This window comes from Camelina sativa, chromosome 3, assembly GCF_000633955.1.
Source record: "Camelina sativa cultivar DH55 chromosome 3, Cs, whole genome shotgun sequence".
Taxonomy (NCBI): Eukaryota; Viridiplantae; Streptophyta; class Magnoliopsida; order Brassicales; family Brassicaceae; genus Camelina; species Camelina sativa.
This window is the reverse complement of record NC_025687.1, coordinates 8,224,446-8,245,362: the sequence shown is the minus strand read 5'-3', so window position 1 is coordinate 8,245,362 and position 20,917 is coordinate 8,224,446. Positions and strand designations below refer to the sequence as shown.

The following is a 20,917-nucleotide window of genomic DNA, read 5'->3' as shown; positions in this document are numbered from 1 at the left end:
GATGAAGATGAAGTTAACTGATTATCAAAAGTATAACTACTACTCTAATAAAGTACATAACTAAACCAGTCATTAAGAAGGCTAAAACAGAATACCAAAACAATCTAATCTCAAACTTTAGTATTTCATAATGTCATAATTAAGAATAACATAATGAGATTCAATCGTAATCTTTTGAGAACTCTTGAGGGTCAAGGATACATCAATGCACAGTAGAATAAAACAAAAACAAAAACCGATGATAAAATAAGAAGAAGACCCCACTACACTAGTACTACTACTAGTAAAACAATCACCCCGCGTAAAAGGAGCGTGTCCCGGCCGCGTTAGATCGAGACATATTTTCCTATGAGAAATTCCTTTAAATATTATTAAAAAGGTTTTTTTTTAAAATACTATATTTTATTTTATTTTTAAAAAATACCACAAAATTTTTTTTTCCAAAATTACCACAAACACAAAAAATTAAAATTTTAAAAATTAAAATTTTAAAAATTAAAATTTTCTTTTTTAGATTTGGGTTGATACATCTAGTTTTAGGGTATAGCTTTTAGAGGTAGAGTTTAGTATTTATAATTTAAGAATTAGTTTTTACTTTAATTCAATTATGTGATATTTTTGAAAAACATTACATTTTAGTGATATTTTTAGAAAAAAAACTAAATTATGATATTTTAAAAATAAAAACATATTTTAAGTGATATTTACAATTGTCTTTTTTTCTATTGACTTAGCATTTTTGTTTGCATTGACTCTCCCACTCCAACTTAATGCATTAAATAAAACAAAAAGGTATTAAAAATAGTGTACTTTTAATACTATAATAATAATACTACTAAATTACTAATACGATATACTAGTATTTAACAGACTATAATATAGTTTAAGACTGAATCAACTAGTTGGATATAATTAAAGACTTGTCTGTTTGAAGATTATTTTAAGTGATGAAACGAAAAGATATGACCGGGAGCTTTGCCTTTTTCGATAAGAGGTAATGCCATTTGCAACTCTCATCATGTAGGCACGTGACATTTATCGCGTCTTGCCGTTTTCATTAAACCATGTAATACGTGAAAAGACTGAGAGTAATTGAGTAACATATTATTATTATCTCCACCCGTATACAAATTACGAATCATGTACTCTAGTACTTGATAAGAATTTTATTATATAAAACTTAGCTTTGAAATTATTCATTAATTAAATCATAACGCACGTCAATTATATCAATAATATATCTATACATATCAATTTTAAATTTTGATTGAATAAACTTATACTATTTTACATAATATTTAAAGTCATTAAAACTCTATTTGAATCATCATAACCTAATAACACCCATAAATGTATTAAATCAAATAATGTGTCTATAAAAAGGGTCAGACGCATCATTCTCCAAGTGCTCCTAAAACCCACCCCCTACAGCTCTCTCTCTCTCTAACTTTACCCTTTTAACAAAAAAAACAAAGAAAAAAAAAATGGCAAGCGCAAATCCAGAAACCGCCAAACCCACGCCTGCATCGGTGGACATGGCTAACCCAGAGGAGCTTAAGAAAGTCTTCGACCAGTTCGATTCCAACGGCGACGGCAAGATCTCGGTGCTCGAACTCGGCGGCGTGTTTAAAGCCACGGGGACTTCCTACACGGAGACGGAGCTCAACCGCGTCCTTGAAGAGGTCGACATAGATCGCGACGGTTTCATCAACCGAGACGAGTTCTCTACTCTCTGCCGCTCGTCTTCCTCCGCGGCGGAGATCCGTGACGCCTTCGATCTATACGATCAGGACAAAAACGGACTGATCTCCGCCGCTGAGCTTCACCAGGTTCTTAACCGCCTTGGAATGTCTTGCTCTGTCGAGGACTGTACTCGTATGATCGGACCTGTGGATGCTGACGGAGACGGGAATGTCAATTTCGAAGAGTTTCAGAAGATGATGACCTCTTCCTCCCTCATCAACAACGGATCTGCTAATGGAGGTTCGGCTTAGGTTTTATTTATTTTATCGATCTGGATTCTTTGAGAAATGGAATATCCTCAAATTGGGAACAAACAATAATAATAGGTACTCGTTTAAAAATGTGATAAATCATCATCATCAGTCTAACCTCAATACTTTAGATGGTGGAGATTTCCTTTATTTTTAAGTAGATCTGTTGCATATTCTGGAAATTATCATCATCGTTGCTCTGTCTCTTTGTTCAAACAAATTTGGTTTGTAAATTCCTTTCGTCTTGCATTCTCGATTCTCTCTGACTCAGTTTTATACTAGTTGGCATAGAAACGAAATCACTGTCTTGAATACATCAAACCTTAAGGCTTCCGGGAGAAACTCATGACTTTTATAAGGCGTTCCAAATGGTCAACGGACGCGTTCTCGGTATAGGGAAAAAAACAAAGAGATAACTGATTCACATGCCTTTATTTTACTGTTTGGGGACCATCAAAAGTTTTTTAGCCGAGGATCTGGTTTCAACGAATTTACTAATATAACTCCTCTCCTACTACGAACCAAGAATGCTGAATTGACGCCCAGATTGATACAGAGTAGTATTCCCTCCGTTTCATAATATAAAATGTTTAGAGAAATATTTTTGTTTCATAATATAGGATGTTTACAATTTTCTACGTAATTTTTTTGATTAATTTTATATTCTATATTATGCAGTCTCGTCTATAATTGGTTAAACTTTGTAAAAATAACTATTTCTTAACATGCGTATTTTAACTAAAATATCATATATTTTGAAATGTAGGGAGTAGTATATTCGTATCTTTGTCTATATTAAAGCTATTTCCGGGTGTAGTAATCAAAGTGGTTTAGGAAACAAGTGTGATTACCTTAAATATATGGCAAGCAACTAGTCCTCGTGAAAAAGACAACCCCAGTTTGCAAAAGATATATAGAGATGGAATCCTATGGTGCTGGTTGACTGGTTGTGTACATTGGAAAAAAGAAGACGTTTACGTCTTCGAATCGTATTCCACTCTTCCTCTTTGGAGTAAAAAGAATCAAATGGACTTCCATTTGTTCGTTCCACTCGTTCTCTATGGAAGAAGAACTTTTGACTTGTTTGTGTAAGAGTCCGGCCTATTAAATCCCATCTTAGGCCCTAAGTTTATTTTATTTGTAATTTTGTTAACAAGTCATAACCTAACCGTGAGTGAGTTTGGTAATTGTCAAAACTCAAACGTACCGACTACTACTTTTAAAACATGCATGATTGAGCTTTATGACTTGAGTCTGAGAATACAGATATATATATATATAAATCTATTTCATAATAATACGTTACAACTTCATCCTTTGTTAACCTAATAGTAACAAAACAACTTGTTGAAATGAATAGATAGCACAATATTTTTTAAATCAGGAGATAAAATAAATCTCGTTGACAAATAAACACACTATATAACAAATATCTTGGATTGTGTTGTTATGTTACAATCTCTGTCACGCCTCTTTTATCCTTGTCCTGCTCGTTTCATTTTTCTATTTTATACATACTACTTTTCTCGAAAAGTATTTCGTCCTCAATTAACTCTTCCATGAGAACAAATAAAATATTAATAGTACTATATAATTGTCGCAATCATATGACATTATATGCATAATTTATACATGATTTCAATAACACAGAGGCACATATATACTTGATGGAAAGACTTTCTTGAGAGGTTTCTATACAATAAAACAAAACCTTTCTCTCGGATATCCATCCATTATATCGATCGATCCTTTGTTGCTTTACTTACATAAAACTCTAATTAAAGCGCAGATCACCGTAGAGCATGGCCGAGGAATCGTACGACGAAGAGTGCGACTACCTATTCAAGGCTGTGCTGATAGGAGACTCGGCCGTCGGAAAATCAAACCTCTTGTCGAGATTCTCGAGAGATGAGTTTCGGTTAGACTCTAAACCAACCATCGGAGTAGACTTCGCTTACAGAAGTGTTCGCGTTGCTGATAAGACCATCAAAGCTCAGATATGGGACACCGCCGGCCAAGAAAGGTAATAGAATTCAACCTTGGTTATAATAACGGACTTGATGAATCATCAAAATATATGTATTTAACGTAAGAACAATATTGTTGCACATTTTTTTTTTTCACTTCCATTAATTGTTTTTACATTGACCACGAACAAATATATCCTTCAATTTATATCAAATTTTTAACGTAGACATACGAAACAAACGAATATGTCAAAACTTGTTAAACTTAATTTCGACATTTCTTTTTGTATGTAAATGTCAAACGGTAAATATGTTAGACAAACAACAAATAATAAATAATGAAATATAGGATTGGGATGATGATGATTAGGAAAATAGACCACGCGCAGAAGAAAATAATGAAAATCTTGATAAGCAATCGATGTCATGCGGACCTAATCTTAGTTAAATGTCGCGACCTTTTCTTCCTTTTGTTTTTCTTATTTAATTTATTTTTATTTCGACAAATCTTATCTTATATTGATAATTGTGAGATTCTATAATAGTTTGTGTGTGTTTTTTTTTTACGTATCTTACTGTTTCTTTTTCTTTTCCTTTTTGAATGGGAGGAAATAAGATTTAGAGCCATAACGAGTTCGTATTATCGTGGAGCCTTGGGAGCTTTACTAATCTACGACATCACAAGGCGAACCACTTTCGAAAACATTAAAAAATGGTTGTCAGAGCTCAGAGGCTTCTCTAATCCGGACACCGTCGTCATTGTCCTCGTTGGTAACAAATCCGATCTCCGGCAGTCTAGAGAAGTTGAAGAAGAAGAGGGTCAAAGTCTAGCCGAATCGGAAGGTCTCTATTTTCTCGAAACGTCGGCTTTAGAGAACCAAAACGTGGAGGAAGCGTTTCTAAGCATGATCGGACGGATACATGAGGTTTTGACTCAGAAGATCGCTTTAGACAATAGACCCAACGGTGACGGTACGGTCATTCCCGCGGGTACAGAGATTGTGAATATTCATGAAGTTACCGCCACTAGACATTTAGGTAATGCCATTTGCAACTCTCATCATGTAGGCACGTGACATTTATCGCGTCTTGCCGTTTTCATTAAACCATGTAATACGTGAAAAGACTGAGAGTAATTGAGTAACATATTATTATTATCTCCACCCGTATACAAATTACGAATCATGTACTCTAGTACTTGATAAGAATTTTATTATATAAAACTTAGCTTTGAAATTATTCATTAATTAAATCATAACGCACGTCAATTATATCAATAATATATCTATACATATCAATTTTAAATTTTGATTGAATAAACTTATACTATTTTACATAATATTTAAAGTCATTAAAACTCTATTTGAATCATCATAACCTAATAACACCCATAAATGTATTAAATCAAATAATGTGTCTATAAAAAGGGTCAGACGCATCATTCTCCAAGTGCTCCTAAAACCCACCCCCTACAGCTCTCTCTCTCTCTAACTTTACCCTTTTAACAAAAAAAACAAAGAAAAAAAAAATGGCAAGCGCAAATCCAGAAACCGCCAAACCCACGCCTGCATCGGTGGACATGGCTAACCCAGAGGAGCTTAAGAAAGTCTTCGACCAGTTCGATTCCAACGGCGACGGCAAGATCTCGGTGCTCGAACTCGGCGGCGTGTTTAAAGCCACGGGGACTTCCTACACGGAGACGGAGCTCAACCGCGTCCTTGAAGAGGTCGACATAGATCGCGACGGTTTCATCAACCGAGACGAGTTCTCTACTCTCTGCCGCTCGTCTTCCTCCGCGGCGGAGATCCGTGACGCCTTCGATCTATACGATCAGGACAAAAACGGACTGATCTCCGCCGCTGAGCTTCACCAGGTTCTTAACCGCCTTGGAATGTCTTGCTCTGTCGAGGACTGTACTCGTATGATCGGACCTGTGGATGCTGACGGAGACGGGAATGTCAATTTCGAAGAGTTTCAGAAGATGATGACCTCTTCCTCCCTCATCAACAACGGATCTGCTAATGGAGGTTCGGCTTAGGTTTTATTTATTTTATCGATCTGGATTCTTTGAGAAATGGAATATCCTCAAATTGGGAACAAACAATAATAATAGGTACTCGTTTAAAAATGTGATAAATCATCATCATCAGTCTAACCTCAATACTTTAGATGGTGGAGATTTCCTTTATTTTTAAGTAGATCTGTTGCATATTCTGGAAATTATCATCATCGTTGCTCTGTCTCTTTGTTCAAACAAATTTGGTTTGTAAATTCCTTTCGTCTTGCATTCTCGATTCTCTCTGACTCAGTTTTATACTAGTTGGCATAGAAACGAAATCACTGTCTTGAATACATCAAACCTTAAGGCTTCCGGGAGAAACTCATGACTTTTATAAGGCGTTCCAAATGGTCAACGGACGCGTTCTCGGTATAGGGAAAAAAACAAAGAGATAACTGATTCACATGCCTTTATTTTACTGTTTGGGGACCATCAAAAGTTTTTTAGCCGAGGATCTGGTTTCAACGAATTTACTAATATAACTCCTCTCCTACTACGAACCAAGAATGCTGAATTGACGCCCAGATTGATACAGAGTAGTATTCCCTCCGTTTCATAATATAAAATGTTTAGAGAAATATTTTTGTTTCATAATATAGGATGTTTACAATTTTCTACGTAATTTTTTTGATTAATTTTATATTCTATATTATGCAGTCTCGTCTATAATTGGTTAAACTTTGTAAAAATAACTATTTCTTAACATGCGTATTTTAACTAAAATATCATATATTTTGAAATGTAGGGAGTAGTATATTCGTATCTTTGTCTATATTAAAGCTATTTCCGGGTGTAGTAATCAAAGTGGTTTAGGAAACAAGTGTGATTACCTTAAATATATGGCAAGCAACTAGTCCTCGTGAAAAAGACAACCCCAGTTTGCAAAAGATATATAGAGATGGAATCCTATGGTGCTGGTTGACTGGTTGTGTACATTGGAAAAAAGAAGACGTTTACGTCTTCGAATCGTATTCCACTCTTCCTCTTTGGAGTAAAAAGAATCAAATGGACTTCCATTTGTTCGTTCCACTCGTTCTCTATGGAAGAAGAACTTTTGACTTGTTTGTGTAAGAGTCCGGCCTATTAAATCCCATCTTAGGCCCTAAGTTTATTTTATTTGTAATTTTGTTAACAAGTCATAACCTAACCGTGAGTGAGTTTGGTAATTGTCAAAACTCAAACGTACCGACTACTACTTTTAAAACATGCATGATTGAGCTTTATGACTTGAGTCTGAGAATACAGATATATATATATATAAATCTATTTCATAATAATACGTTACAACTTCATCCTTTGTTAACCTAATAGTAACAAAACAACTTGTTGAAATGAATAGATAGCACAATATTTTTTAAATCAGGAGATAAAATAAATCTCGTTGACAAATAAACACACTATATAACAAATATCTTGGATTGTGTTGTTATGTTACAATCTCTGTCACGCCTCTTTTATCCTTGTCCTGCTCGTTTCATTTTTCTATTTTATACATACTACTTTTCTCGAAAAGTATTTCGTCCTCAATTAACTCTTCCATGAGAACAAATAAAATATTAATAGTACTATATAATTGTCGCAATCATATGACATTATATGCATAATTTATACATGATTTCAATAACACAGAGGCACATATATACTTGATGGAAAGACTTTCTTGAGAGGTTTCTATACAATAAAACAAAACCTTTCTCTCGGATATCCATCCATTATATCGATCGATCCTTTGTTGCTTTACTTACATAAAACTCTAATTAAAGCGCAGATCACCGTAGAGCATGGCCGAGGAATCGTACGACGAAGAGTGCGACTACCTATTCAAGGCTGTGCTGATAGGAGACTCGGCCGTCGGAAAATCAAACCTCTTGTCGAGATTCTCGAGAGATGAGTTTCGGTTAGACTCTAAACCAACCATCGGAGTAGACTTCGCTTACAGAAGTGTTCGCGTTGCTGATAAGACCATCAAAGCTCAGATATGGGACACCGCCGGCCAAGAAAGGTAATAGAATTCAACCTTGGTTATAATAACGGACTTGATGAATCATCAAAATATATGTATTTAACGTAAGAACAATATTGTTGCACATTTTTTTTTTTCACTTCCATTAATTGTTTTTACATTGACCACGAACAAATATATCCTTCAATTTATATCAAATTTTTAACGTAGACATACGAAACAAACGAATATGTCAAAACTTGTTAAACTTAATTTCGACATTTCTTTTTGTATGTAAATGTCAAACGGTAAATATGTTAGACAAACAACAAATAATAAATAATGAAATATAGGATTGGGATGATGATGATTAGGAAAATAGACCACGCGCAGAAGAAAATAATGAAAATCTTGATAAGCAATCGATGTCATGCGGACCTAATCTTAGTTAAATGTCGCGACCTTTTCTTCCTTTTGTTTTTCTTATTTAATTTATTTTTATTTCGACAAATCTTATCTTATATTGATAATTGTGAGATTCTATAATAGTTTGTGTGTGTTTTTTTTTTACGTATCTTACTGTTTCTTTTTCTTTTCCTTTTTGAATGGGAGGAAATAAGATTTAGAGCCATAACGAGTTCGTATTATCGTGGAGCCTTGGGAGCTTTACTAATCTACGACATCACAAGGCGAACCACTTTCGAAAACATTAAAAAATGGTTGTCAGAGCTCAGAGGCTTCTCTAATCCGGACACCGTCGTCATTGTCCTCGTTGGTAACAAATCCGATCTCCGGCAGTCTAGAGAAGTTGAAGAAGAAGAGGGTCAAAGTCTAGCCGAATCGGAAGGTCTCTATTTTCTCGAAACGTCGGCTTTAGAGAACCAAAACGTGGAGGAAGCGTTTCTAAGCATGATCGGACGGATACATGAGGTTTTGACTCAGAAGATCGCTTTAGACAATAGACCCAACGGTGACGGTACGGTCATTCCCGCGGGTACAGAGATTGTGAATATTCATGAAGTTACCGCCACTAGACCGTTGAGTACTTCACTCTCAAGTTGTTGTTACAAGTAAATAAACTGATTTTCTATTTTTTTCTTATTAATATTGTTTTGAAAACATCAGTGATGTCAAAACTAGCTAGTAAGTAATTGTTGAATTGTTGGCTTGGCTGGACTTGTCTTATACATTTAATGAAAAAAAAACACAAAATGTAACTATGATCCATCCATATTTTGGTTTGGATTATTTAATTTCTGGAATTAAACTAAAACCATTGTTTATGTAACAGTAACAGTAACAGTAACAGTAACACTTGGAATTAAATGAACCAAAGACAAAATGAATAGTAAACCGGAAAACAAAACCGGATTCCGCTGGGTTTAGTTGCGGAGTCTCTTTCGGCGTTTGCTAAAATAACTACGTCACCGATACGTCACTGTAGCAACACACCTCTCCGATTCATCTTCGTCTTCTTCGTTGATCTCTGATGCGAGAGTGCAATTGAGAACTCACTTTGGTAACAAAACGGTGTCGATGGGTATTTAATCCCATCTTCTTTTCATAAAGAGCATTGAAGAAAAAAAATGGCGAATTGGATCTCGTCGAAGCTCAAAGCCGCCGAAACGATTCTTCAACAGGTTAGAGAGAGAGAGAGAGAGAGAGATATGTCGAATCTCATTATCGTTTTGCATAGATTAAGTATGAAAATTATCGGATTTGGAAGTCGTCTGGGTTCTAGCTTTAATCTCGATCCTCATGTTTGGAACTCTTTGATCCCCACGTTTCGAATGTAAGAGTAGTTTTATTGAAATTGATGTGATTCAGGAATTTGATTTATTTGCACTGCACCAATTACTGCTTATACTATCTCGGATTCTTGCGTTTGTTTTTTGTCCAGTTTGTTACTCGAGAGTCTAAATCTACTTGAGCTCGTTACCATAAAATTTGTGCTAATTTGGAATTATGTAAACTGTGTTTTTTTTTTTTTTCAGCTCGATCAGCAGGCAGCAGAGTCTCTACGAAAGGATGAGAAGTCTGAGACCCATGACGAGGTCTTTGAGACCTCTCCAAAATCTGGAAGTAGTCCTGTTTCTTTGAAAGATCAGCTGAGAAAGAAGACATATGAAGGTGGTAGTGATTCTGGTGGTGGATCTCAGATGAACTCAGTTGAGCAAAAACCACCTAGCTACTTGAGTAGTGGCAAAAAATTACGCAAACCAGATCAATCCCAAGAAAGGACAAGTTCACCGTCACAGGGTTTGACAGAAGATAAAACTGATAAACTCACTGACAATGACTGGACAGAACTCCTGAGTTCTCCAAGTCAGGGGACCAGCACTGCTAAGCCTCGTACTCCTGGTGGAACATCTGTGACTCGGGGATTGAAGAAGGATGTAAAAAGGCATGGGAATGTGGGGAAAAATCCTTTGTTATCTGATGGAAAGAAGAGTGAGAAGAGTATTGGTAATGTTGTCGATTCCAAAGGGAGGCCACAAAAACAGCCGAATAAGGAACCTAGCGACAAGGAAGTGTCTAGCCCTTCTGATGCTGACATGGAAAGTAGGAATGCTCCTAGGGATATGTTTGTGAAGTCAACTCGTAAAGAGAGTGAGAAGGATGTCAGTGCTCAGCCACCTACCATGGATGACTCCACGAGATCGGCCCATGAGACTCTCCCTAAGGAAACATTACCAAGTCCCGGAAAAAAGGATGGTCGTGAGCCCAGAAGAAGTGCGGTATGGGGAAAGCATTTGAGGGAAGAAGTCTCGCACTCGCAGAGCAATGTTTCTGATGGTCTAAAGAGGAAGGATTCTTCCTTGTCAAGTGATGAATCTGAATCCGATTATGAGTCTGATTCGAGCACAGACTCTGAGAGAGAGCGTCAGAGGGAGGAGCGTAGGAGGAGACGAGAGAAAATCTTCGCTGAAAAAATTGCAACAAAAGCTGTAGCGGTCATCAAAGAGCGAGAGAATATGGTAGCAAGACTTGAGGGTGAAAAACAGAGTTTAGAGAAAATAGTCGAGGAACGAGCTAAACAACAGGCACAAGAGGTAGCAATTTTACCAAGTTTTTTGCTTGCAATGATGAAGGTTTAAGCAATTAAGACTGCAACTTCGACTTTATGTTATGTTTCAGCTGACAAAATGCAAGCATATTACTTGATTCAATTTTTAAATTGACATGCTTATTATTGTTGACTAGCAAAACGCTAGTTTCACTCTTAGAGTCTGAACTGCAAAGCTCCTTATGCATATGACAGAAGCTGCTGCGAAAACCTACAATATGATTTGACAGTGATATTACTCAAGCTAAATGAACTGGATATGCTGTGTTTGTCCTCTTTCGTTTAGGCTGCAGAGTTGCAAACAAACATGATGGAAACACTGGAAGCTGCTGACCTTGAAAAACAGAAGCATAACAATACAAGAATGGAAGTTCTCACACGTTTGGCCGGATTGGAGGTATTAACCGCGTAATTTGTTTGGTGACATTTCAAAGTGCTGTTAGTATAATGGACGGACCTGTTTTCCTGTTTTACATATTAAAAAATGGAATGTTATAGGCTGCAAATGCGGAACTTACAAGATCGCTTGCTGCTGGGCAGAAGAAACTTGAGACTCAGGTATAAAGATTAAATCATCTAGTTATTTTGTTTATTGGTAATGTTCAGCGTTCTTACTAAAAGATGTCGATCTTCTGACGCTAAGGATGTTTTGATCAATACCTAATTGTTGAGTCAAGGTTTTAGAACCAATTTCTATATCTGCATTTATTTACTGATCTCTTTCCTTTCTGATGTGACCAGATAGAGCAGGTGGCAGTACTCCGACAACAAGTTGAGCATAAAGAGTCTACTCTGGAAGGTATGGGTTCTTTCTTTGAGAAATTATACAGTTAGGCACCTCTCTTATAAAAAGCTTCTTCTACTTCGCATGACTTTTTTGTACTGCTCTTATTCACTTGGGGATAATCACTTCTCTGTTTTGCTGAAGAAGTTGTCTTTATCATGTAGAACTGAAGCGGAATACTTATAGTAGCGGGGAAAGTGGATCAATTCTGAAACAGGTGACTTGGGACTCCTTTTCTTTCTGTTTTCTTTTCTTTAATCTTTTTCTCTTTGGTCTGAAAACCATGCTGCTTATATGTGGGCTGTGTAGTCAGATACTTCTAGGGGAGACATATTCGAACACCAGATGCTTGAAGCAGAGATTTCCTTGCTGACTGATAAAATCGGGCGGTTACAAGATAAGGTTAGCTAACACCATTGTCTGGTTGACTTTTGCTTCAGGTTTCCTATTAGGTATATGCAGCTGTATAATTTTTCATTAAAGACTGGAAGATCCATCTATTATGATACAGAACTCAAGATTATATTTGAAGCTCATACCTTTTTTGCTTGATTCCTTGTTAAATTCAGGCAACTAAAATGGAAGCAGACATAGAAATGATGAGAAAGGAACTCGAAGAACCAACTGAAGTGGAAATTGAACTGAAGCGAAGACTCAACCAGCTTACTGACCACCTTATTCAAAAACAATCCCAGGTATATTTACACTTCAGATAGAGACATTTAGACCAAAAAAAATTTCCAGAATAATTTCCAGAATAATTTCCAGAATAATTTCCAAATTGTCTTGTCAACTTTACCAGGTCGAAGCGCTTTCCTCAGAGAAAGCAACCATATCGTTTAGAATCGAGGTACATTGATGAATCTCACCAACCTGTTTGCTCCCAAAACATAAATATTTGCTTCCATACCCAATCCAATTTGGATTATTTGCCAGGCTGTGTCAAGGCTTATAGAAGAAAACAAAGGTATGTCTGCAATTGAAGCCGCATCCCAAGATCTTGAAGCAGGAGATTGGGAACTCTCAGGATCAAAGTTTAAACCAGCTTTCCAAGATAAAATCCGGTCAGGCAAGAAACATTTGGGATGGCTAGTGATGCAACTAAATGCTATCTTCGTCTCGGGAACCGTCTTCTTGCGTAGAAACCCGACCGCCAAAATCTGGGCTGTGCTCTATCTTGTTTGCCTTCATCTCTGGGTATTATACATCTTACTTTCTCATTCTGATACTTCTTCTTCAGGTGAACTTAGATCAGGTGCCGTGATTTCCTTAGAGAACTTCAGTAACAGTTCACATCAATAGTCTTTTCCATAGAGAGCGTGTCATTTGAATCATATGTACTTGTCCTTCCAACAATTTTTTAAAGCTCAGTTTGATTGAATCTTATTGTATTCACAATCAATGTATCATTCTCTTTTCGCAAGTATGTAAAGGTATAGAGACACAAAACACACTGATATACACTTGGAACGCACCAAGCCAACTTTCTCTTCAATCTTATTAACAAAACTTATCTCTTACAATGATACAATTTTATCTCGGCCCTTACTCAACCTATTCTACCCAATAGGATTGACTCCGACTAAGAATGAATCTGAAACTTTCTCTTTTCTATCTAACACAACACTTTGTGTAGATCTAAGAGAAGAAAACAATCCTCTCTCTTTTTATCTATGAGAGAAGAAAACCAACCCTCTCTCTTTTCTATCTAGACTCTCACCAGTGTAGATCTAAGAGAAAGAAAAACAATTTTCTGCACACTTAATCACCTCCCTGATTAACGTCACAGAGAACTGGGAACACATCTTCTAAGTCTTATTTTTGTGGCTTCGAAGTTTACAACTGTATCAATAATCTAGAGTGCTCAACTTGGCTCGTGGCCTACTCCTAGAATATATATACACTACTTGAGAAACCGTAGAAGGCGAATCTCCAAGTATCACGGGATAAAGAAACTGTTTGCTCCTCAAGCTTATCCTTTCCTTATATTTTGTAGAGAATTTTCTTCATATCTCCAAGTACAATTTCGTCTCTATCTCCAATGCCAAGTCAGCAACCTTCTTCGACACATCATCACATCCACTCACGTCCTGCCACGTCAGCTCACACATCCACGTCAGCAACTCAGGCGTTTGTGATCTGATGCAACTTCCTGATTGGCACAACACTCTATTCGGCACAACGACTTGTTCCTCTCAGCGAGTTGTTTTAGAAACTGCATTTACAATCTCTCCCTTTTTGACTGAGTTTGATACTGAAGCATCTCTCTGGTTCATTCTGAAAAGACACTCCAACAAACACAAGCCAAAACAGAACAAGCAACAACTAGACAAAACAATAGTCATTATCTAGCAAAATCAATCAACAGCTTGTTCAAACAGAACTATGATTAAGAACCTAATAATCAGAAACCCCAGCGGGCTGCAGCGGAAACCATGTTCTTCATAGCTCTCTAATCAGACTTAATCAATTGGCAAATTCTCAATCATTAGCAACCTAAGATCAACCAATTAATCAACTAAGCCTCCCCCATAAACAATGGTTCTCCCCCTAAACCAAGTAGCTACAAGGATTCTCCCCCATAAATCCAGAACTCCTTAACATTAGGCGTTGATTAGAATTATAACAATAACCAGAACCAGAATCATTCTCCCCCAGCTTGAGTGATCAACTAAGTCAAAAACAGACATATGTATCACAACAATATAATGAGTTATGGGAATCACTTACCTGCTAACAATGCTTCGCATCCTTAAGCACTTTGATGATCAATCTTGTCGCCTATTGAAACAGCTTCATGTGTGTAGGCATTTTGATTCTTCTTGCACCCACAACTATATGTTGGGCAATAGGACATTGATAGTCGAGAATTCGAACAACAAGTAGCTCTTTGATCGAATTACAGTGTGGATGTGACCATACACAAGCTTTGCAGGAAAGAACAGCACCTTGTGCAGCATGTTCTATACTTCCAAAGCTCTGCTTCACTGTGAATATCCTTCATTCTTGCATCTAAACCAGTTTCTTNAATTCTCAATCATTAGCAACCTAAGATCAACCAATTAATCAACTAAGCCTCCCCCATAAACAATGGTTCTCCCCCTAAACCAAGTAGCTACAAGGATTCTCCCCCATAAATCCAGAACTCCTTAACATTAGGCGTTGATTAGAATTATAACAATAACCAGAACCAGAATCATTCTCCCCCAGCTTGAGTGATCAACTAAGTCAAAAACAGACATATGTATCACAACAATATAATGAGTTATGGGAATCACTTACCTGCTAACAATGCTTCGCATCCTTAAGCACTTTGATGATCAATCTTGTCGCCTATTGAAACAGCTTCATGTGTGTAGGCATTTTGATTCTTCTTGCACCCACAACTAGATGTTGGGCAATAGGACATTGATAGTCGAGAATTCGAACAACAAGTAGCTCTTTGATCGAATCACAATGTGGATGTGACCATACACAAGCTTTGCAGGAAAGAACAGCACCTTGTGCAGCATGTTCTATACTTCCAAAGCTCTGCTTCACTGTGAATATCCTTCATTCTTGCATCTAAACCAGTTTCTTTGAACGATTCTACACAGAGTCTTGTTGCCATTACCTAATTAGATGAGCTAAACACATATCCCTTCTCCAATTCGTCATATGTGAGACTCCAAATGCACAGTTCTTCACAAGAACATTCATTGTCTTGATCAAACCCCTGATAGTTGACAGATTTGCCCGGAAAACTCATATAACTATGGTTATGTAAGGCTTAATCTCAGACACAGTTTTCAGAAGCCCAACAGCTTCAAACATCCTCATCCATCATTATTGGAACCAAACACAAGCGTTCGTTCTTCAATGGATGTAAATGACCTAAAACAGAGTATCACACACCTCTGTTTTCACTGCAAATAACATGTCTCATCACAAACATATGCACTTGTGGATCATCAAGGGTGAGACGATCACCTTTCCCTCTTTTGTTGACTCCACGACACTGAAGTTTCAACACACTTCTGTAGATGCTCTCTTAAAGCATCAAATACGTTGATCAAGGGTGGAGCTCTAATGAATAACCACCTGTTATACAGACATGAAATAATAACTTGCAAGCACAATCTTCTGTCTAGGAGCATTCATCAGCCTCCGGTACATATAGCTCCTTTCCTTCGTATCATGGAACTGACACTATACTCATTTATCAATAAAAAAAGTATCAGTCTTTCGAATTGTCCTCAGACGCATGATGAATCAACACCAATCCTCTAATGTCCTTTCACCACTAGAGTCAAGTTGTGAGTTTCAGTAACAGCTACTTCCAATCTTTCAATACTCCTGGTACACCCAAATATTTAGATGAACACGCAGCTATTTGATCATACTTACATGATCAATCCGTCGTTCAAAACTCAGACTCTTGATCAATTGCTGCTCTATGGATTTTACCACTTAGAGAATCATGATCATTCTTCTGAGCTGAAACAAATGAGTTTAAACCTGAAAACACTTAACACACATTAGTGCACACCTGCTGAAAACATACAAGCATTCTTCATCAACTGCTTAATTTTTGTAATTTTTATTTAAAAAAACTGCTTAATTTTTTGATAATTATCTTTTTACATTAAAATAATTTTTTTGTTTTGTGTCGTAATCTAAAATCCTCTATTAAATATTAACTTTTATACATGTTAAAATCTCATATTAATAATTTGACAAATGTCAAAATTATGGTAATGGTTAACTTTAAAAACCAACTTTATATAATAAGATATGATATTTGGACTTTTGCAAAAAAATCATTTAGGTGGAATCAACAATCAACCCCAAAAAAAAATTGAAACTACTTTTTACTTATAGAAATTTGCTAAAATAAACCGGGCAATTATCTTGTTTAATGATTAATACTAATCTCTTGAAATATGAAACCCTAGCCTATTTTTTCCCTATTTTCTTTGATATATATACTCGTCTTTTTCGTACATCTCTAATCGTGTCCTCTTGTTAATTTATTGACCGGGTGAATCGCCGATTTTCACAAGAATATTATTTCACGGCCGAGAAAGATCGATGGGGATCATCACGTCATCAACGATTTTGAAAACGGAGGAGTCAAAGTTCCATTCTAGATACCCCCAAATCACAGCGGAGAGACTGAGAGCTTTTAATTTGTAGATCTATTAGCGAGGGAGTTCGACGCCTTATTCCCGCCGAAAGTGGGAGATACGTCAACTGACCAACCAAAGCAAAGTGAGACCGAGAGGGATGAGGAAATAGAATTGCGGTTATGCGAGTTCATGAAAGCTGGTCGTTGCAAAGAATCATTTACTGCTATGAAAAATTGCATAGATGAATCTCAAAGATACACGGATAAGTGTCATAAACTCTGGCCTAGGCTCAACAAGTGTATGCGTGCTCACTCTGACTACTATCAGCCGATTTTGTCTATTGTCAAAGCTTCTCAAGAACTGATATCTAAGGATATCTTAGCCTTCGGTGTATCCGAAGGGGTCTTATCGGAAGAGGAGGCGGCTGCGACTGAGCCAGCGGATGGATTTTGGGATTAATCAGTACTGGATTTGGGAATAATTTTTCTTGGGAGCAAAAATAAAAAGTTTCGTTTGTCAGCTTCCCAACGAAAATTAAGATTGGTTTTGTTTTTAATATGACTAGGAAAGCGACCCGTGCTTTGCCACACGGAGAGGTGAAATTCTAAATTGAAATTTAACATTTGTAATTCATCCTAAATTCTTTCTTTTCTCAATCAATTTGATCATTTTTACTTTTTGCTATTGCTTTCTGCTGATTAAAAAGCCAAAAATTCATTTCAATGTTATTATATTTTATGTTGTCACACACAAATGTGAGCCTTTTTTAGAGCTTGATTTACTATGAACATTACTTTTAACCATATATAAAATTTCATTTATGTTTGTCTCCCACCATATGGTGCTATATATTGATATTCTTTCTTAATTCGCTATTAGAAATTGTCTTTGTTGTTGATCATTATCAATCGAAATACATACGAGGCTGCTTATCTCTTGGTTTATTTACTGTATCGAGAAAATACTAAATGTCACTTGTCGAAGGAAGGTCGAAGATTGGGATCGGAGTAGATGGTTGGATTGAGTTTCGTTTCCCCTTCACTTTGATACGCGATTTCTCTTTCCATAGATTACTGATTCACAAATCACAATCAATATTCCGATGGTGTAAACAAGTGGAGTTTGTATATAAATGATTTACTATAAACATTACTTTTAACCATATATAAAATTTCACTTATGCTTGTGGATGTTTTTTTCTCTCACTTTTAGATATGTACAAAACCAAATTTTATATGACAGACTGGAAGATCCATCTATTATGATACAGAACTCAAGATTATATTTGAAGCTCATACCTTTTTTGCTTGATTCCTTGTTAAATTCAGGCAACTAAAATGGAAGCAGACATAGAAATGATGAGAAAGGAACTCGAAGAACCAACTGAAGTGGAAATTGAACTGAAGCGAAGACTCAACCAGCTTACTGACCACCTTATTCAAAAACAATCCCAGGTATATTTACACTTCAGATAGAGACATTTAGACCAAAAAAAATTTCCAGAATAATTTCCAGAATAATTTCCAAATTGTCTTGTCAACTTTACCAGGTCGAAGCGCTTTCCTCAGAGAAAGCAACCATATCGTTTAGAATCGAGGTACATTGATGAATCTCACCAACCTGTTTGCTCCCAAAACATAAATATTTGCTTCCATACCCAATCCAATTTGGATTATTTGCCAGGCTGTGTCAAGGCTTATAGAAGAAAACAAAGGTATGTCTGCAATTGAAGCCGCATCCCAAGATCTTGAAGCAGGAGATTGGGAACTCTCAGGATCAAAGTTTAAACCAGCTTTCCAAGATAAAATCCGGTCAGGCAAGAAACATTTGGGATGGCTAGTGATGCAACTAAATGCTATCTTCGTCTCGGGAACCGTCTTCTTGCGTAGAAACCCGACCGCCAAAATCTGGGCTGTGCTCTATCTTGTTTGCCTTCATCTCTGGGTATTATACATCTTACTTTCTCATTCTGATACTTCTTCTTCAGGTGCCGTGATTTCCTTAGAGAAATTCAGTAACAGTTCACATCAATAGTCTTTTCCATAAGAACGTGTCATTTGAATCATATGTACTTGTCCTTCCAACGATTTTTTAATGCTCAATTTGATTGAATCTTATTGTATTCACAATCAATGTATCATTTTCTTTTCGCAGGTATTCAAAGACAAACGAGAATCTATACAAAAAAAAAGAGAGAGTTTGATCATGAAGGTAGAACTAGGCGATGGGCGAAATATACAATACTTTTCTGGCTCTTCTTATTTGAGTTTCCTCTATCCCTTGCGCGTAAAAAGAATGAAAATAACTCATTAGGTTCATGACACAGACTTTGTAGGATTACAAAGAGACTGAAGCCAAATAAATGACAAATGTGCTGTGAATAATTCATTCATATTTCAAGAGACTCACCAGACTGTAGTAGTTTCTTGAGGGAGATTCCGGCTGTACAATGGAAACTCAAAGAGAAAGACTGTCTTGCACCATTTTGGTAAGTACCCATACACTCCTCGCGGTAACAGAATCAGAGGGCTGTAAACAATATCCAATTGAAAGAGGGACTTAAAGCTTATATTCGAGGGCCAATAACGGGGTTCAAAGAGCTTTGTATCATACCTAGTTGTCTTCTTATAGTGTCTATACGCTCCCATGTTACCATATTTTTTGTCCGCAGATCCCTGCATTTATACACAACAAGAATGTTGTTTCTGCTGTGTAACAGAATGTGCAAGAGTGGAAAGCGAGAGGAGAGATAGATAGAACCTCGAGTAATGGTATGCCGCTAACAAAGAAAAGTAGCAAAGTGAGAAAGAGTGGTCCAACTATGACAAGGTACTCGACACCTTTAAGCACAGGCAATGCAGCCACATATATGCCCCACCAGAGTAACATCTGTGAATTTACAATCACACCCATCATTTTGTTCTTTTTTTTTTTGGAGCTTCTTCTAATTCATACAAAACCAAAATATGTTTTCAAACGATACTAACCTCACCAAAGTAGTTTGGATGGCGTGAATACTTCCATATACCAACGTCACACCATCTTCCTTTGTTTTCTTGACAGTTCTTGAATGAAAGCTTTTGTTGATCAGCTATAGTTTCAATCAAGAACCCTGCAACCCACATTGTCCAACCTATAACATCTGCGGGCTGAAACAATCTTCCACCGTTGCTTGCATTAACAAAGGTAACAGGTAGACTAACTGTCCAAACCCACACAGCCTGGTAGGGAAAAAAACAACAAAAACCCACATGGTGTTAGATAACAAGACTCCAACTTAGCTGAGCTACTTTCTTCTCTATTTTCAAAAGATGAAAAACCAAAGTTCGTATCGTAGCTAAACCTGAAAAGCCCAAAAGACTACAAGTTTCCCAATATTTCCACGCATTTCATCAAAGCGTCGATCTTCACCCCATTGCAAGATCCTACTCAAACGTTAGGATGGAATAGATACATCATGACATGACTAGAAAAACTTCATTAACTGTTATGTATTTCTGTCACAACGATATTTTTGCAGATGCCAAGGTGGCAAGGTGCAGACCTCATTAGGAGGAACAGTCCCAGACGAAGTCCCCATACGACTACTAGCACAGTCAAGACTACCTAGGAGATTAAAGAATTGAGTCAAATATCTCAGAACGAAAAAAACTCATGAGACTAGGAAATAACTCAAGAAAGATGATCTCAGAGAGAAAGAGAGGGTGGAAGGTCTTTTAACCTGACGAAAATGAAATGTCCCTTTGAGAACCAGAGTCAATACAGCAAGTATTACGAAATTAGTACTTCCTGACAAAAACAACATTGAACATTCATTTCCGAGTCAATACATGACAAAGTATACAATCGAAAGAAGAATTACGAAAGGATTTTATATAAGAGCGTCAACGTACCGGCAAAGTCTGTAACTTGATCAAATTTGAAAAGAGCTGTGATTACGAAGAATATAAATTGATAACCAACCTACAGAACAACAAAACGTTACATTAGGGAAAT

General features: G+C 36.7%; 6 protein-coding genes and 1 pseudogene across 13 annotated transcripts in view; 6 read left to right on the top strand and 1 right to left on the bottom strand.

Annotated features, from left to right (window-relative positions):
• LOC104775934 (probable calcium-binding protein CML27) lies at positions 1,395-3,236 on the top strand. Of its 2 annotated transcripts, none has more exons than XM_010499902.1 (2): positions 1,395-1,983; positions 2,761-3,236. In XM_010499902.1, the coding sequence occupies exons 1-2, from the start codon at positions 1,485-1,487 to the stop codon at positions 2,826-2,828; spliced, it is 567 nt and encodes a 188-aa protein (XP_010498204.1). In that variant the 5' UTR covers positions 1,395-1,484; the 3' UTR covers positions 2,829-3,236. The 2 variants fall into 2 exon arrangements, with proteins under 2 accessions (XP_010498204.1, XP_010498205.1); XM_010499903.1 differs by lacking the exon at positions 2,761-3,236 and adding an exon at positions 2,277-2,718.
• Positions 1,850-9,182, top strand: LOC104775936 (ras-related protein RABA6b-like). 4 transcript variants are annotated; one of them, XM_010499906.2, is made up of 4 exons: positions 1,850-1,983; positions 3,784-4,017; positions 4,578-4,993; positions 8,999-9,182. In XM_010499906.2, exons 2-4 carry the CDS (start codon positions 3,797-3,799, stop codon positions 9,034-9,036), a joined length of 675 nt encoding a protein of 224 aa, XP_010498208.1. In that variant the 5' UTR covers positions 1,850-1,983; positions 3,784-3,796; the 3' UTR covers positions 9,037-9,182. The 4 variants fall into 4 exon arrangements, with proteins under 4 accessions (XP_010498208.1, XP_010498210.1, XP_010498209.1 ...); XM_010499908.2 differs by lacking the exon at positions 1,850-1,983 and adding an exon at positions 3,336-3,682; XM_010499907.2 differs by lacking the exons at positions 1,850-1,983; positions 3,784-4,017; positions 4,578-4,993 and adding exons at positions 5,855-5,988; positions 7,789-8,022 and having other exon boundaries at positions 8,583-9,182.
• On the top strand, positions 5,400-7,241 carry LOC104775935 (probable calcium-binding protein CML27). 2 transcript variants are annotated; one of them, XM_010499904.1, is made up of 2 exons: positions 5,400-5,988; positions 6,766-7,241. In XM_010499904.1, the coding sequence occupies exons 1-2, from the start codon at positions 5,490-5,492 to the stop codon at positions 6,831-6,833; spliced, it is 567 nt and encodes a 188-aa protein (XP_010498206.1). In that variant the 5' UTR covers positions 5,400-5,489; the 3' UTR covers positions 6,834-7,241. The 2 variants fall into 2 exon arrangements, with proteins under 2 accessions (XP_010498206.1, XP_010498207.1); XM_010499905.1 differs by lacking the exon at positions 6,766-7,241 and adding an exon at positions 6,282-6,723.
• LOC104775933 (golgin candidate 2-like) lies at positions 9,364-13,236 on the top strand. Its single transcript, XM_010499900.2, has 10 exons — positions 9,364-9,602; positions 9,957-11,015; positions 11,316-11,426; positions 11,528-11,587; positions 11,771-11,828; positions 11,978-12,030; positions 12,123-12,215; positions 12,383-12,508; positions 12,616-12,663; positions 12,750-13,236. Exons 1-10 carry the CDS (start codon positions 9,549-9,551, stop codon positions 13,113-13,115), a joined length of 2,028 nt encoding a protein of 675 aa, XP_010498202.1. The 5' UTR covers positions 9,364-9,548; the 3' UTR covers positions 13,116-13,236.
• Positions 16,773-17,695, top strand: LOC104775932 (annotated as a pseudogene).
• LOC104778768 (golgin candidate 2-like) lies at positions 18,225-19,289 on the top strand. Of its 2 annotated transcripts, XM_019243524.1 has the most exons (5): positions 18,225-18,375; positions 18,471-18,518; positions 18,605-18,865; positions 19,076-19,132; positions 19,248-19,289. In XM_019243524.1, the coding sequence occupies exons 1-5, from the start codon at positions 18,259-18,261 to the stop codon at positions 19,254-19,256; spliced, it is 492 nt and encodes a 163-aa protein (XP_019099069.1). In that variant the 5' UTR covers positions 18,225-18,258; the 3' UTR covers positions 19,257-19,289. The 2 variants fall into 2 exon arrangements, with proteins under 2 accessions (XP_019099069.1, XP_010501508.1); XM_010503206.2 differs by lacking the exons at positions 19,076-19,132; positions 19,248-19,289 and having other exon boundaries at positions 18,605-18,971.
• LOC104775930 overlaps positions 19,100-20,917 on the bottom strand; it is a 2,394-nt gene continuing 576 nt past the window's right edge. Inside the window, exons 2-10 of one of the 2 annotated variants that reach the window (XM_010499896.2) lie at positions 20,815-20,884; positions 20,643-20,710; positions 20,466-20,527; positions 20,265-20,346; positions 19,909-20,142; positions 19,682-19,810; positions 19,535-19,596; positions 19,331-19,450; positions 19,100-19,194 (exon numbers count right to left, since the gene is read on the bottom strand). In XM_010499896.2, coding sequence (XP_010498198.1) covers position 19,194; positions 19,331-19,450; positions 19,535-19,596; positions 19,682-19,810; positions 19,909-20,142; positions 20,265-20,346; positions 20,466-20,527; positions 20,643-20,710; positions 20,815-20,884 — 828 coding nt within the window. In that variant the 3' untranslated portion in view covers positions 19,100-19,193. Of the gene's footprint in view, positions 19,201-19,330; positions 19,451-19,534; positions 19,597-19,681; positions 19,811-19,908; positions 20,143-20,264; positions 20,347-20,465; positions 20,528-20,642; positions 20,711-20,814; positions 20,885-20,917 lie in introns of both variants that reach the window. The other variant, XM_010499895.1, reaches the window with a different exon arrangement.